At 52.6% G+C, this 14,692-nt stretch overlaps 1 protein-coding gene across 4 annotated transcripts in view; it reads right to left on the minus strand.

Moving 5' to 3' along the window:
• Ada (adenosine deaminase) overlaps positions 1-13,929 on the minus strand; it is a 35,390-nt gene extending 21,461 nt beyond the window's left edge. For 3 of the 4 annotated variants that reach the window (XM_074074827.1, XM_074074825.1, XM_074074824.1), the window contains exons 1-3: positions 13,769-13,929; positions 3,734-3,795; positions 1,048-1,170 (exon numbers count right to left, since the gene is read on the minus strand). In XM_074074827.1, coding sequence (XP_073930928.1) covers positions 1,048-1,170; positions 3,734-3,795; positions 13,769-13,801 — 218 coding nt within the window. In that variant the 5' untranslated portion in view covers positions 13,802-13,929. The remainder of the gene's footprint in view (positions 1-1,047; positions 1,171-3,733; positions 3,796-13,768) is intronic. The other variant, XM_074074826.1, reaches the window with a different exon arrangement.
• Between the last annotated feature and the right edge of the window lie 763 nt (positions 13,930-14,692).

Here is a 14,692-nt window from a genome sequence, read left to right on the forward strand (position 1 = left end):
TTCAATAGAAAGTGCAGGGCTCAAAACAGCTGGGCAAAAGTCCCGAGGTCCAGGTGTGCTTGGCATCCAAGGAAAGAAAAGGAGGGCGCCGCGCAGGTGAGGGCTGGGGTGAGGGGCTGGGGCGGCTACCTGGTGAGAACATGCAGGTCCTGCACAAGTCATGGGATCCTTGGCTCTTACTGTGGGGACATGGAGATGCTGGAGAGTTTGGGGCAGGGAGCTGCCTCAGGGTTCAAAGGGTCAGGAGATGGCTCTGGTACTCCCCTGTGCCCATTCCTGAACCTTTTCAGTCACAGCAAATTTCCTACCCACCTGCTGAGGCAGAACAGGAAAGCAAGCGTCCTTCGCTCTCTATCCCAGACCATTGTCTCCCTCCCATTCTAGCACCAAGCTCTGAACCAGGGGGCAGGAGACCCCAGTTCAGGCCTTGTTCTGCTCTGCCATGTCTTCTCTGGACCTTTGTTTACCTAGCCAAAGATTTCTTTCTCTCCCATGTATGATGGTCCCATGAGCTAGGAAGATCAAACTCCCAGTGGGCTGTGGCCCCAGCAACCCTGAGCTCTAAATGAAACATCTAACCGCCCGCCCAGCATGGGCCTTCAGGAAGTGAAGCTTCTGCCTTGTGGCCAGAGATGTGGAAGCTGCCTCTGAGTGGCTGAGACAATGAGCCCACCAGGGATTACAGATGGACAGAAGCTCCACCCTCACGCGTGTTCAGCAAGGCCACACCTGTTTTCGGAGCTGAGGCCCAGAGAGGGCAGCTGCCCCACATCACATGTACTTCATGAGAAGCCAGACACTAGGCTCTGTTCTGACCTTCCATAAGTAGCTACTTCTCTCCAGAAATTGAAGGCGTTTTGGTGCATTGCACCTACTTTTCAGAAAGGAAAACAAGGCATTGAAGAGGTTGGCTCCAGCGCATGCAACAGTGAGAGCAGGGCTGGGGTTTCAACAGTTGCCTGCAGCACCCCAGGTTGAGGCCCAGTCCTGATCCTAGTCATGGGATGGATGCTGACCACCCCATGACTGGAGGATGGTGCAACTCACGCAATGACAGGCATGTAGAGGTCAAACTTGGCCAGGAAGCTTGGGAGGCTGAGCGGTCTGTCCATTCCAATGGCGTTCTGCAGCTCCTCTGCTGTGTCAGCTGGGAGAGCGATCCCTCTCTTCCTGGGAACAAAACAGAGAGGGTGGAGGACCAGCCAGGCCTGATGGGACAGGATGCAATCAACCCAGAATCCCAGCAGGCAACATGGGGATCTCTCCATCCAGATCCTCCTCTTGGACAAATGGGAAAACTGAGGTCCAGGGCTATAGAACCAAGACTGGAATCCTTCCAGGACTTCTTCTGGCCCTAAGCCATGATAAGTCAGCAAATCTCAAGGGGACAGAGAAGGGTATAAGTCCATTTGTAGGCACACATGCACACCACAGCCCTTATGGGCTGATCCCTGGAGCCAGGCAAGTGCCAGGCAAGCCCACCACTTCCTCCTCAGCCTCAAGAATGGGCAGAATCATCTGGACCTGTGCCCATTCAGGAGCTATTGGAGACAATAATTGCATCGTCATAATTCCTGGGCAGGAAACAGCGCCAAGACTTCCCCCTCCACCCTCCTTCTGGCTGGCACATCACAGCGGCCTGCCCAGGATGTGTAATGCTGAGAGGGCTGGGTGGCCGCTCCTGAGTAGGGCCCAGTGTGCTGGCCACCTAGCTCAAGTCTCTATCCCCTCCCTGTGCCAGGGCTGGGCAGTGGCTCCACTCAGCAAGGTCACCGAGAATGGCCCTCTGGCTTGGAGCCCTCTTCCCCAGCAGTGTCTCTAGCTACAGGAAGTGGGGTGACAGCTCGGGTGGTTTCCTCCTTTACATGCTCCTTCCTTATCCCACTCTGACTTAGCACTGGCTCATGCGGGGGGGGGGGTCACCCTGGGCCTCAGTTTCTCCACCTTCAAGATAAAAAAGAAATGCTTTCAACATGGGGGACAAAACAAGAATTAGACAAAAGGTACTCTGAGGAAACAAATGGTGCAGAGATGAGAACTTAAAAACATCTAAAGTAAATATCCTCAAAGAAATAATAGGGAATGCCTCCTTGAAACAAGAGTCTCTTTTTAAAAAGGGAACACTCAGGGGCTGGGGCTGTAGCTAAGTGGTAGAGCACTTGTCTAGCATGCATGAGGCCCTGGGTTCGATCCCCAGTACTGCAAAAAAAAAAAGTCTTTTCCTACATAAATTCCTATTCCCTAAGTCCCCTTCCCTATCTGGTAGCACCAGTCCCTATGAGTGCCCAGTATACATCACCAATGTCACCTTGGTGCCTACCAGTCTGCCAGTCAGCCCACTGTGGCTCCTCACCAGCCCTAGATCCCATAAGACATGTGGTGTCCGTGCAGTTCTATCCCACAGAGGACAGCTGCTCAGTGCCTACTGGTTCCACCAAGCTGGGTTTCCCACTGTTGGCCAGCCTGCCCCAAAGTGGCCCATCTAAGGTCATGTCCAGTCACAGTGTCCCTACAGAGTCCCCAGGGGACTGAGCTGTCAGCCTGTGTCTGGAGACAATGGCTCTGACCACAGCCCTACAGCTCAGCAGAAGGGGAGGCTACAGGGGACAACTGGGGATAGCCTGCAGCTAGACAGGAGGCTTCTGCCAGAGGCAAGGGGGGACAGAAGTGGCTCAGAGCACTGTGATGATGGGGAGGCCAGGGCGGCCACATTCAGAGTATGCTTAGATCAGCAGCCCATGCTGCAGCTCCCAACCCTTTCCTTCTACCCCACCCAGCACACTTTGGCCTTTTCATTCCTGCTAATGAGCACTCTGTGACCCCTGAACAGTGCTGTGATTAGATCCCATCTCAGTGTCCCACCCTAACAATCTTGGCAGGGCCCTGCAGCAACAGTTGGAAGATCCAAGTGGGCAAAGGACAGGCTGAGATAAAGCCATGGGCTTTACGCCCTCGCCTGAGCCACAGGTGCTAGTTCATGTTATCATAGAGTGCCTTGCACTATGCCTGAGCTAAGTGTTTTTCCATGCATTACTTCACCAAAACCTGTGGCTTCAGGATGACTTGGGCCAGGCAGGCCTCTGGACTCAAAGCTCTGCCCTGGGCTTACGAGGCGAGTTCCTTCACTGCCACAGCTCTGTCCTCCCACCCATAAGGTGGGCAGCAAGAGCTCCCTTATCCTAAGCGGCTTGAGGGGTTGCTAAGTTAGCCAGGGTGAAGGACTGACAGGAGTGGTCACGTTGCTCAGCTCAACAAACATCACATCAACAGCAGTTTCTGAGGACAGGAAAATGTCACCGGAAGTGCAAGACAGAGGAAAGTAGACTTAGAAGAACCCTCCCAGGGAGTTGGAACAGATGCTCTGGAGTTGGGACAAAATCCCGAGGGTCACCAGTTCCCCTCCCGAGGGGCGGGACCACCTGAGGGGATGCCTATGGGACAGAGCTTATGTTCACAACGCAGGAGAGCTGGATCCTTCCAGCTCCACACTGAGGGAAGAATGCTGGTCCACTGGGCATGGGTGGGGTGGGAGGGGCCCTATCTCCCCATAGCTCCAGGGAAGGCCCTGTGCTTCCCCTCAACCTACAGCGTCCAAGGTCACAGAGCAGAAATGTCCCCACAGATCACCTTCTTCTGGCTTGAAGACGGAGGGACTGGCTTAATTTCTGTAGGGATCCAGAAAGAGCAGACACCCTGAAATCCTCCAGCGGGTCTGAAGGAGCTGCGGACTTACCTGCCAAAGTATAAGATGGTTTCAGGCTTGATGGATCCATCCAGGTGGACGTGAAGTTCCACCTGTAAGAGAGAGAAAGAGAGTGCCGTGAGCCTGAAGGCCCTTTCAGGGACAATGTTAACACTAGCCAGGATGACCGCTTGCCACCTTTTCTTGGACACTTACCTCACACCCATCACTGTGCTCTTTACACCATCTTATTTAATCTCACCTGTGGGGGTGGGTTCAACCCCTGGCTCTGTCTCTTTCACAGCTGAGAACACTGAGCTTAAGAGAAGTTAACCATCTTGTTCAAGGCCACGGAGCCAGTAAGAAACAGAATCAAGAACCCAACCCTGTGTGTTAACCACAGCTAGGGAGTGGCAGAACCAGAATTGAGACCTAAGCCCAATCTTGAAACTTGTGTTCCTTAGCCACAAAGCCAGTCAAGGCCCTGTAGGAACCACTGAGCCCAAGCCAAACATTGAGACCCTTGCTCTTAGCCACCTCACTGAACCAACTCCAAGTTTAACAGAAAGAATGGATGACAGACTCCCTGAGCTAGGGAATCTCTGCAATGCAATTTTAAAAAGCAGGCTCTGGGCTGGAATATAGCTCTTGGTAGAGCACGTGCCCAGCAGGTGCAAGGCCCTGGGTTCCATCCCCAGCACCACAAAGTAACTGAATAAATGAATGATTAAATACAGAAATAATTAAAATCATACGCCATTTTCAAAAGCAGGTGCTGCTCAAGTCTAGCTTGTCAGGAATCAATATTTGACAACACATGCTCTGTCTAGTACTCCAGAAAGGGTAGTGAGCACTTGGCCACCATGGTGATTGTCTACAATCTGCTAAGTGATGTGTGGCACCTTACACACAAAGCCAAAGCTCTGGAGACAGCCCTTTTGGCTTGACTCCCAGCTCTGACCCTTCCGTGGCTGGGTGATCTCAGACAAGATGCTAGAACTTTCTGAGCCCCAGTTTCCTTAAATGAAAAATTATGAACTATTTACCTCCTTGTCCAAGAACAACTGTAAGGATTTAAAGACAGTGGAGGCTGGGTACAGTGGCTCAAGCCTGTAATCCTAGCTACTCAGGAGGTGGCATGAGGCCAAGCCAGGGAAAAAGTTCAAAAGACCCCATCTCAACAAAGGGCTGGGTGTAGTGGGGTGTTCCTGTCATAGGAGGATCATGGTCAGCTTGGGTATAATGTAAGACCCTATCTCAAAAATAACCAAAGCAAAAAGGGCTGGGGCCCTGGCTCAAGTGGTAGAGCGCCTGCCTAGCAAGTATGAGGCCTTGAGTTCAATCCTCAGTATCGCCGAAAAAAAAGACTGTAGAGGTAGACAGCTATGGGCCAAGGGAAAGAGCTCTTCCTCTCAGCCAGCATGTGTACGGTGGCTGTCAAGAGAGGAACAGCAGCACCAGAGACAGGGAACTCAGGGATGTTATCACTGCCCATTCCCTGGCCTGAAGAAAACTTTTTCAGGCAGAGAAGACCCAGAAAACTCTGAACTGATGTCTCTGCCAGGGTGTGGCCATCTTTGGACACTGACAACCCAGGTAAGAAAGCTGGCTGTCCTGGCTGGGGAGAGGACTAACTGGGAAGCTGTTGGCCTAGGGTGCCCCAGGTGCACCTGGAAGACTTGCCTCCTACAGAAGAAACCTGGTCCAGGCCCTGAAACGCTAGGCCTCCTCAGCAGGACCTCAGAGTAATCAGATCTCTCCTGCAGTCATCCAGCTGGCCAGGGACAAAGCAGTTCTCACACCCTGGCTCGGGGTCAAGTTAGTTATTGGGTTCCCTGACCAAATGACCCCAATTCTCCCTTGGGTCAAAGGTTTATTGGATTCTCAAAATGTGCTCAGCACTGGAACTCTGAAGTTCACAGACCAGGGAACTATCAAGCAGCTGTGTGACCTCCGGCAAGTCACCTTACCTCTCTGAGCATCTGTTCTTATTTTTAGGCCTCACAGGGCTGTGGGGAGGATCTCACCAGAGAGGTAGGGTCCCACTGTGGGGAAGCCATCATGCAGTGAGGGCTGGTGCCCTGGCTCCTACACTCAGTAATGGAGTGACCTAGAGAGAGACACATCACTCCCTGGCCTCCGTGTCCTCAGCTATCACAAGGGGAGAATCTCTCCCCTTTCTCCTAGGGCTTCATGAGGGCTGAGATCACATTAATGGCCACCGAGCACGAGGCACACAGCGAATGCAGAATACGTATCACCTCCAAGTCTTTTTTTTTTTTTTTTTGACAGTACTGGGGTTTGAACTCAGGGCCTCCCGCTTGCTAGGCAAACTCTCTTACCACTTGAGCTACTCAGCCAGCCCTCAAGGTATGATTTTTTGGGGAGCAGCCCTGTTCTCACACTTGCTGGGCAGGTGCTCTTACTACTTGAGCCACTCCTCCAGCCCCAAGTCTTTCATTTGACAAGTTATGGAGCCCCTGCCAAGTACTAGGGATACAGAGGACCACATCTCACTCCAGCAAGGGGAAAAAGTGTCAAACAATGTCACATCCATAAATGTAGTCACAAAAACCAAGCTGACCCCCTAAGAAGTACAAGCACAGTCCCAGGCCTCCTAGAGTCCAGAAACTCTCTGTCTGGAGAAAGCAGAACAGAGCAAAATGTTGAAGTGTAAAGAAATCCAGAAGTATGAAGAGAAACTGATTAGGCAGGGCAAAGTGGAACATCCCAGGCAGCAGGAGCAGCACATGGGTAGGAGGAGTGGAGTGTATGGGAGGGTCAGAGGAGGGGCGATCACAGGACTTGGGGTGATGCAAGACAGGACCACTAGGTAGTGACCAAAAAGAGTTGGCTCACTCCTAAGAACACACAGGAGCCATCACAGGGCACAAAGCTGGTGACTCTCCCATGGATGGCAACTGAGACCACCACAGTCAAGTGTTTGAGACTAAGACCTAGGACCAGACCCCAGACCACCAGCACTCATAACCATGCAAGAGAGATGGAACCTACAGAAGAATGGTCAGAGAGTTGGGAGGGACTAGAGGTGTCTGCCGTGCAGGGGCCACGCCATCAAGTGGCAAGGAGGGACAGTGACCACTGGCTTGGGGTATAAGGCTCCACAGTGGCCCTCCAAAACTATCTAGATCCCAATTCCCAGAACCTGCAAATATGACCCTGTATGGCAAAAGATGTGATCATTGGAAATCTTTCGAGAAGGAGCTCGCCCTGGATTAATTAGTCTCGTAAACGAGACTGTGGAGAGAGAGACACATACAGGGAACAAAGCAATGATGTGATCACAAATCCAGAGATTAGAGCAGCAATACAGCCCTGGCTTCCCACCTGGGAAGCTTTGGAAAGTCCCCAGTGCCTGAGCCCCGTCCCAGATCAATTACATCACAATCCAAGCATGATCATGTATGCACATGTGTGTGTTTGTATTTTTGCAGGGCTGGGGATTGAACCCAGGCCCTCACGCACGCTGAGCAAGCACTCCACCACTGAGCCACTCTTCCAACTCTTTTTTTTTTTTTTTTTTGGCAGTACTGGGGTTTGAACTGAGGGCCTCATGCTTGCTAGGCAGGTGCTCTACCACCTGAGCCACTCGCCAGCTGAAGATGAATGAGTCGGCCATCTTTAAATGCTGGTGGGTGATGCCATGGCTGCACTGGCCTGCTGAGATATTTCAGGTTACCACATGGAAGCCTCTGAGAGCAGGGAAGTCGTAGTGAATTGGAGGGGGTCACTGGAGGCTGTCTGCCCCATCAGAGGGCATGAGGAGTCTTCAGCACTACTTGTAGGGAAAGCATTTAAATGTCAGCACTGGACCTCCCAGGCTCCCTTTCTGCTCTGTCACAACAGCAATGGTCAGGGTGGGGTCTGTCCCCTAGGCCCGGGCCCTGAGTGACCACAATGAGCAGAAACCCCACTGGAGGCTGGTGGCGGACAGCGTGTGGGTAAGAACTAGAACATCCACCTTGCTCTGGGCAGCTCAGACTGGGGGCCAGCTGTCCTTGCAGTGCCACCTGTCCTGGCTGACCAGAAACAAACACACCTTTCTGAAATCAGAGGCTGTGATAAGACATGGAACTGAGAACTGCAGCAAGGTGGAAAAAATACACGGAAAGAGGGAGTAGTATAGAAAGCATGTCCAGAAAACACTCTTGGAGGAGACAAGGAGAGAGGAGTCAGTCAGCAGGAAGCAAGGAGAGGGAGAACAGTGCCAGGCTGGGGACATGACGGCCACTAAGTGTCCTTAACAGGAAGAGGCCAGGAATTGTTGGAGATCCTGGAGCTGTAGTAAAGGGTTTTAATTCAGGGCAACATCTTTCCAGAGCTTTTCCTGGCCACTGGGTGGAGAGTAGGCTGGAAGGAAGCCTGAACAGAGACAGAGCACTAATGCGGTGAGCAGATGGAACTGAGCACTTGGGCAGGACTCTCTCCACCCTGTATATAGTCGATGCTCAGCAAGCAGGAGTCAAGCCTGCCGCAGTGTGTGGAGGGTCTTGGAGAGCCAGGCAGGGGCAAGAACACCTCTGGGCAGGGGAAGCAGAGCCAGCTGCCACCATGCCCTACAGGTCTCAGTTCCCATCCTTCCTCATGGCCACATGGGAAGCTGCCCAGACACATGCCAGGAGGAAGAGCAGATACAGGAGCCATACCCACAGGTGGCCCTAGCTCAGGCAGGCCTTCCACAGAACCTTCTAGAAAGCTGCCAAGGAGAAATATGTCCATCTACCCCAGATGATCCTGGAGTGCAAGCTTGGAAACTGGATGGGACCCTGCTCTCCTGGCCCTATTCTGGAAAAAGGAGCAGTAGGGGCCTGTAACATTTGAGTGTCTGCTAAGTTCATGTCTTACTTCATCTTCACAAGCAGGAAGGGAGAGACTTCACTCCCATTTTACAGATGAGGAAACCAAGGCTCAAGGAAGTATCCAAAGACACACAGTCAGTGATGGGGTCTGAATTTGAACTCAGGTCTGGTTCTTGAGCCTGTAACGACTGTACAGGAATGATACGGAAATAGAGGATAATCATCAGATACTTTATCTCATTTAATCCTAACTCCTCAGCAAGGTACACATTAGCCCGAGTGGCAGATGTGGAAATAGAGCATAGCACCTGGCACAGCAAAATGTGCTGTGTGTGTGTTGAATGACCCAGTAACTGGTTTCTCCTCTCCCTGTCCTATATCAACAAGGCTGGATCCTCTCCTTTGTTTGAGGGAGGGGCTGACTTCCCCTTCCTGGGCCTGGCAGAGAATCTAATCAGGGCAGAGTAGCCAGGACTGCCTGAGTATTCCTGGACCCTCTGAGTACTGCAGCCAGAACCCAGACAAGCCACAGATGCCCACTGCCAGCACCACCTCCCTTAGGAAGCCCTCCAAGCTCAGCCTACCTGGGCTCCTACAGTTCCAAGGCACTGACTGGAAGAGGCCAAACAGTCTCTCAGTGTCTCCTACTGCGTTGGGGACTGACAGTGAGCCCCCTCCCGCCCCCATCTGAGGTTTCCCAGACAGCAAGATATGTCTTCACCTGAGGGAAGTCACATGGGGCAACAGCCTAAGAATGCAGCCAAGTTATCCCCAACTTCATAGGTGACAGCAGTGAGGCTCAGAGAGATTAAAGAACTTGTCTTAGGTCACAAAAGTCTAATGGGTGTCACAGACTAATGAACACCACAGCCAGGAAGCTGTGTGACTCTAAAACCGGAAGTTTTCACCTCTATGACAAGCTTCCCACATCCTGCCCTGCAAGGTGCTGGGCCATTGATCAATGGCAGCTTTCACTGGCCTGCCAGAGTTTGTGAGAAAGGAACAGGTAGATTCCCATTTCACAGGGGGAAACTGAGGTACCATAAAGTTAAGTGACTCATTCAAGCTCTATCACTAGTTAAGAGGGAGATAAGGATTCAGGCCCAGACAGTCTTAGCCCCAACTTAAGACCCAAGTTCAAACTCCTGCTCTGCCTCCCTGGTCACAGAACCACAGAGGCTATTCTACTGGCAGCTGCTCTGTCAGGCACACTTAAGGACAGGTTTATCTTCATGCCTAACACCATGGGTAAATGCAGCATCAAACCTCACGTTGGGCACCCCCCCACCCCGGTCTGTTCTTCTCTTCTGTCTAAGGCTTGACTACAGTGCTCCTCCTCCTACCCCAGGGGGTACCATAGAGACCCTCTCAAGACACCTGGGCAGGTGGACAAGTCTCTCTCAATCTGCAGGGCCGCTTCCCATGCTGAGGTTGGATATTGAATCAGGAGATTGACTGGCCTCTCTGCCTCCCTGTATGACCACAGACCACTTCTCTCTGGTCATTGGTTCCTCTTCTGTCAAACAAAAGGCTTCAATGAAATCCAATCCCCTTTGCTCCTCTCACCCCCATCTGCCACATGGGTAAAAGTGGGTAAGGCAGGCTCTTCCCAGGACCACTTTGGTTTCAACAGGTGGCTGTGGTGACTGAAAGGCACTCTGAGCCCAAAGAAGTATATACCGAGGGGCTTTGTCTCAGGAAGACAATAGGTGGGGAGGCCTCCAAGTCCACACAGCCCCCAGGAAGGAAATGCACACCCGGGTGCTTGCTGGCGCCAGCAGGCGCCTGTGCTATAGAAACAATGGCACATCAGTTTGTCCCAGGTGCCCCAGGCCATTGGGGTCTTCATCCCATTTTACAGAGGAGGAAGCCAGATTTCAAGACCTGTCTATCTGAGGATTCAGTAGGCAAGTGGTAAGACAGGGATTCAACCTGTCTGCAGCTCAGGCTGGTACTAGCCCATGTGGCTGACCTGATTCTAACTCCTCCCCGCCCCCCCCCCCACCATGTCCTCCTTGTTTTGCTTTGGTTTGTTTTTTTCTCAGAAAGTGGCAAGTTGACAAAGCAGCTAACAGCCTCTACTGCACCTGCTGGAGTTTTTAGTCGATCTGGGTTCAGTCCTATCTCTGCTAGACTGGCTGTGTGACTTAATTCCTTCCTCTCACTGGGTGAGTTTCCTTCAATATAAATGAAGATAACAGGACCTACTTCAGAGGAGTGTTGTAAGCATGAAATGGATTACTATATGCAAAGCAGCTAGAACAGTGACAGTGCCTGGTAGAGAAAACATTCAAATGTGAGAAAGAAAAGGCACACTGGTGCTTTGTGTAGCCCCTGTCACCCTCTGCCTAAGGAAGGGATAGATTAGAAATGAAGTCTCCTCAGCCTGGGCGGCTTCACTATCAGATTATGGTTGCAAGGGGTGCAGATTTTGAGGATTTTAGGTCAGTCCCTTCACCTGCCTTGTCCTCAGTTTCTTCATCTGTAAGAAGGATGAAGAGAGATGTTTTGTGGAGTCATCCACAATTCTGTGACATGGTTGCTGATGGGGCGAGGACCCAGGACCATCGCAAGGATAGGACAATAGACATGTGGTCAGCATCTCCCTCCACATATGGAACACCCAAGGGCCACAGGATTTTCCAGCCTGTTGGTGTGGACGTAAGGTGATAAGGGACACACACCCATCCTCCTTCCCACTTTCTCCAGTGCCCAGCAAGAACGGAGGAAGCATTTGTTGGAATGACACAACCTTAGCACCATCTGGGAGCTAGACAGAAATGTCTCAGGCCCCACTCAGACCTCCTCAATCAGATCCCAAACATTCAAAGCCACGTGATTTGAGTGCAAGTTAACATTTGTAAAGCTCCATCCCGCTCTACTTTCTTAAACCTGGCTAGGGTCTGATTCTTGGCTGGACCCAGCCAAAGAACTCAGCAAAAGCCCCTGTCTCAGGAGGTAGATGCTAGCATTCCATCTCCAAGGCTCCTAACAGAGTAGCTCAGAAAATAGGTATGGGATTTTTTTTTCCTTTTTGACGGTACTGGGCTTTGAACTCAGAGCCTTATGCTTGCTAGACTGGCAGTCAACGACTTGAGCCCCGCCTCCAGCCCTTTTATTTTTCAGGTGGAGTGTTACATTTTTTTTGCCTGGGGCCAGCATGGATCACAATTCTCCTACTTCGGCCTCCAGTCTCCCGCATAGCTGCATGACAAAGGCATACCACTATGCTTAGCTTTTTTGTTGAGATGGGGTCTTGCTAATATTTGGCCTAGGCTGGCCTCAAACAGAGATCTTCCCAATCTCTGCCTTTTGAGTAGCTGGGATTACAGATGTGGGCCACCATGCCCAGCAGATTTTTTTGAGGTATGTAGCCCAAGCTAGCCCAAAGATCAAAATCCTTCTGCCTTAGCCTCCCAAATAGCAGGGATTACAGACATGCACCACACAAGAGGCTTAGGGGTGTGGAATTTTGAAGCTAGCCTTCCATGAGTTCAACCCCCAAACTGGGTACTTCCTAGCCAAGTTCTGATCTTGGGCCTACTTAAGCTCTCTGATCCTGTTTCCCCACTGTAAATGGGGATGACACTGACTACCTCCTTATGGTCATTACCAGAATCAAATGGACTTACACAGTTACCATGTTTAAGCAGGTGCCTGGCACAGAACAATCCACCCTCAGTAAGCTTCAGCTATTGATACTAATAGTTACTTAGTATCTGACTCCTCAAAGTCAGGCCCAGACCTTGCCAGGTCACAGTGGCTCCTTCCCACTTTTCCTGTCAGCTCCAGTAGTGTTTCTTCCTCACAATGACATAAGATTTGTCACACCTTAGACATAGCAGGTGACACTCTACCTTTATGCTCCAGCATCACTATACCTGTGCAAGCAGGTAGTTCCCCATTCCCCAGGTGTGGAATCTAAGGACCAGAGGGAAAAGTGACCTGCTAGCATAAATCAGATGAGAGTAATGGGCAAGTTCCCAAAACCAGGGACCATAATCTTAGTGCTTCCATATAGGGCTGCTAGAAAAGTATCACAAGGAGCGGACAGGTTGCTATAGCAAGTTCTATAGCAGAGTGACCTATTATTCACTCTGTAAGTCCTGCTTCACTCCTACTGCCTTAGAATTCACATCAAGGTAAGTGATTCTCCTACCCAAGGGTACAGAGAGACCAGGGCGAGCAGGTGACGCCAATAACTGGGGGATGGGAAGGGGCATACAGATAAGATGTGAGGGGAACATGAATTGGAGTGGGAGGGCTTGCCCCAGCATCCTAACATCTGACAGGGAGTAGGGGGAACATTTTTCCTGTGGTGAGGGCATGTGTACCCAGGCTTCTCCTGCCCAGTAGATTCTTACCAACACGTTTGTGATGTCTGCCATCATCACACACTTCTATTCCTAAAGGAGTAAGTTGAGGCTGACTGCCTCTGATTCCCCTGGCCCCAGCCTCATACCCATACTAGCCAGTTCACTCTGCTTGGCTGACTCCTGGGTCTGCCCTTCCCTGGACAGAATCTGTAAGGGCTGCAAATCAGGCCATGTGGACCCAGATCCTTCCTGACCCTACTGTTCCCGAGATGCCACAGCTGCTGGGTGGTGAAGTGGCCTGTGGCTTGTCCCAATGAACCATACTGTGGCCAAAGGCCTGCGCCCTCAGGGTGGATAGGGACCCCTCCCCCAGCTCTCCCAAGTCCCAGGCCCCAGTGTGGGGGAAGGGCGCGCCCAGCTGCCACCCTCCCCTTTCTGGCGTGGCTCACAGTTCTTCCCACGGGCGCATCCACAAACCTGGGTTCCCCGGTGCTCGTAAAACCATCACAGTGTAGAAACATAAAGCCACTTCATGGAGTGCTCAGTACTCACCAGGCTCAACTCTAGGTCCCTAAGGACGTGGACCTCGTGTGCTTCATTACTGAGGTTCCCAGACGTCAGGTCCCCTGTCTGAGCTCACATAGATACTCAGCTCCACGGAACTAGGTGCCCATTAGGCAGACGGTGAGGCTGAGACCCAGAGGGGACAAGTCTGGATCACAGGCAGAACCTGGAGGCCCGCCAGAGCGCGTCCGGGTTCTGGACGCTCTCTGCCTCATTGTCGCTCACTAAACAGCCTGGAGGCGACCCAAGTTTAGAGCAGAGGGAAGAGGGTGCCTGCAGGAACCCCGGTGTGCTTCTGGGATGAGGCCGTCTGGGGCTGGGACCCCCTAAACCCTGGGACAGATCAGAGGCGGGACCCCGGCCCCCGAGCCCCGGCCCGCGCTCACTTTGGGCTTGGCGAAGGCGTGTGTCTGGGTCATGGTGCCAAGCGTGCGTCCCGGCGCTGCTCCCTCCGCGAACCTCGGTGGGTCTCCCCCGGGCGCGCAGCGGGTCCGCTTCCCCCCTGGGCCCTCAGCGACCGCGGCCCGCCAAGCTCCTCTTTACCGGCCCGGGCCCCGCCCCTGTCCCGCCCACTCCCGGGCCCCGCCCCCTCCCCGCCCCTTGCCGGAGGCCCCGCCCCGCCAGCGGGCCCGGGCCGCGCATTTCCTGAAATTCCGGACGCCCGGGGCCTGGTGGGCTGCAGCTCACCCGAAAAGTCTGGCATGAGCCACCTGCGAGTGCGGTCTTAGCCACCTCCTCGAGTTCTGTCCCCTCCCGGCCCCTCCAGCGACATTGACGCTTCCACCGCTGCCTGGGCGCCTACTGTGTGCAGGCCCCAGCTGGAGGCCAGAACCGGAGAGCATCAGGAGCCTCGTGGGCCAGCCCCACGCTCACCGCAAAGTCCCACGACAAAAGTGTAGAATTAGATTTAATGGAACCCCAGCCTGGATTTAGGACCTGCTGGAGTTCGCCAGGTGAAGGGGATGGGGCGGGTGGGGTGGAGTGGAAGAGGGCAGCCGGGTGGAGAGCAAGTTCAGACTGTGTGAGAGACTCCAGCGATCTGGGAATGAGGGGAGGTGGCCGGTGGCTGGAGACACAGGGGAAGAAGGACACAGTGTATCTCCCTGTGGGCAATTGCCCTGAGAAATCTGTGCAGGTGCAGAGACCTGCATAAAATGTTCACACCAACACTGTTCAAAAAAGAACTTGTACTCAAAATAAGTTCAAAATAAGAACACCAAATGCCTGTCTACAGGTGGAATATCCACACCAAGGAATATCACACAGCAGTGAAAGGGAGCGAACTTCAGCCACAAGTCACAGCACATCTA

Source organism: Castor canadensis, chromosome 5 (genome assembly GCF_047511655.1).
Source record: "Castor canadensis chromosome 5, mCasCan1.hap1v2, whole genome shotgun sequence".
In the NCBI taxonomy this organism is placed as follows: domain Eukaryota; kingdom Metazoa; phylum Chordata; class Mammalia; order Rodentia; family Castoridae; genus Castor; species Castor canadensis.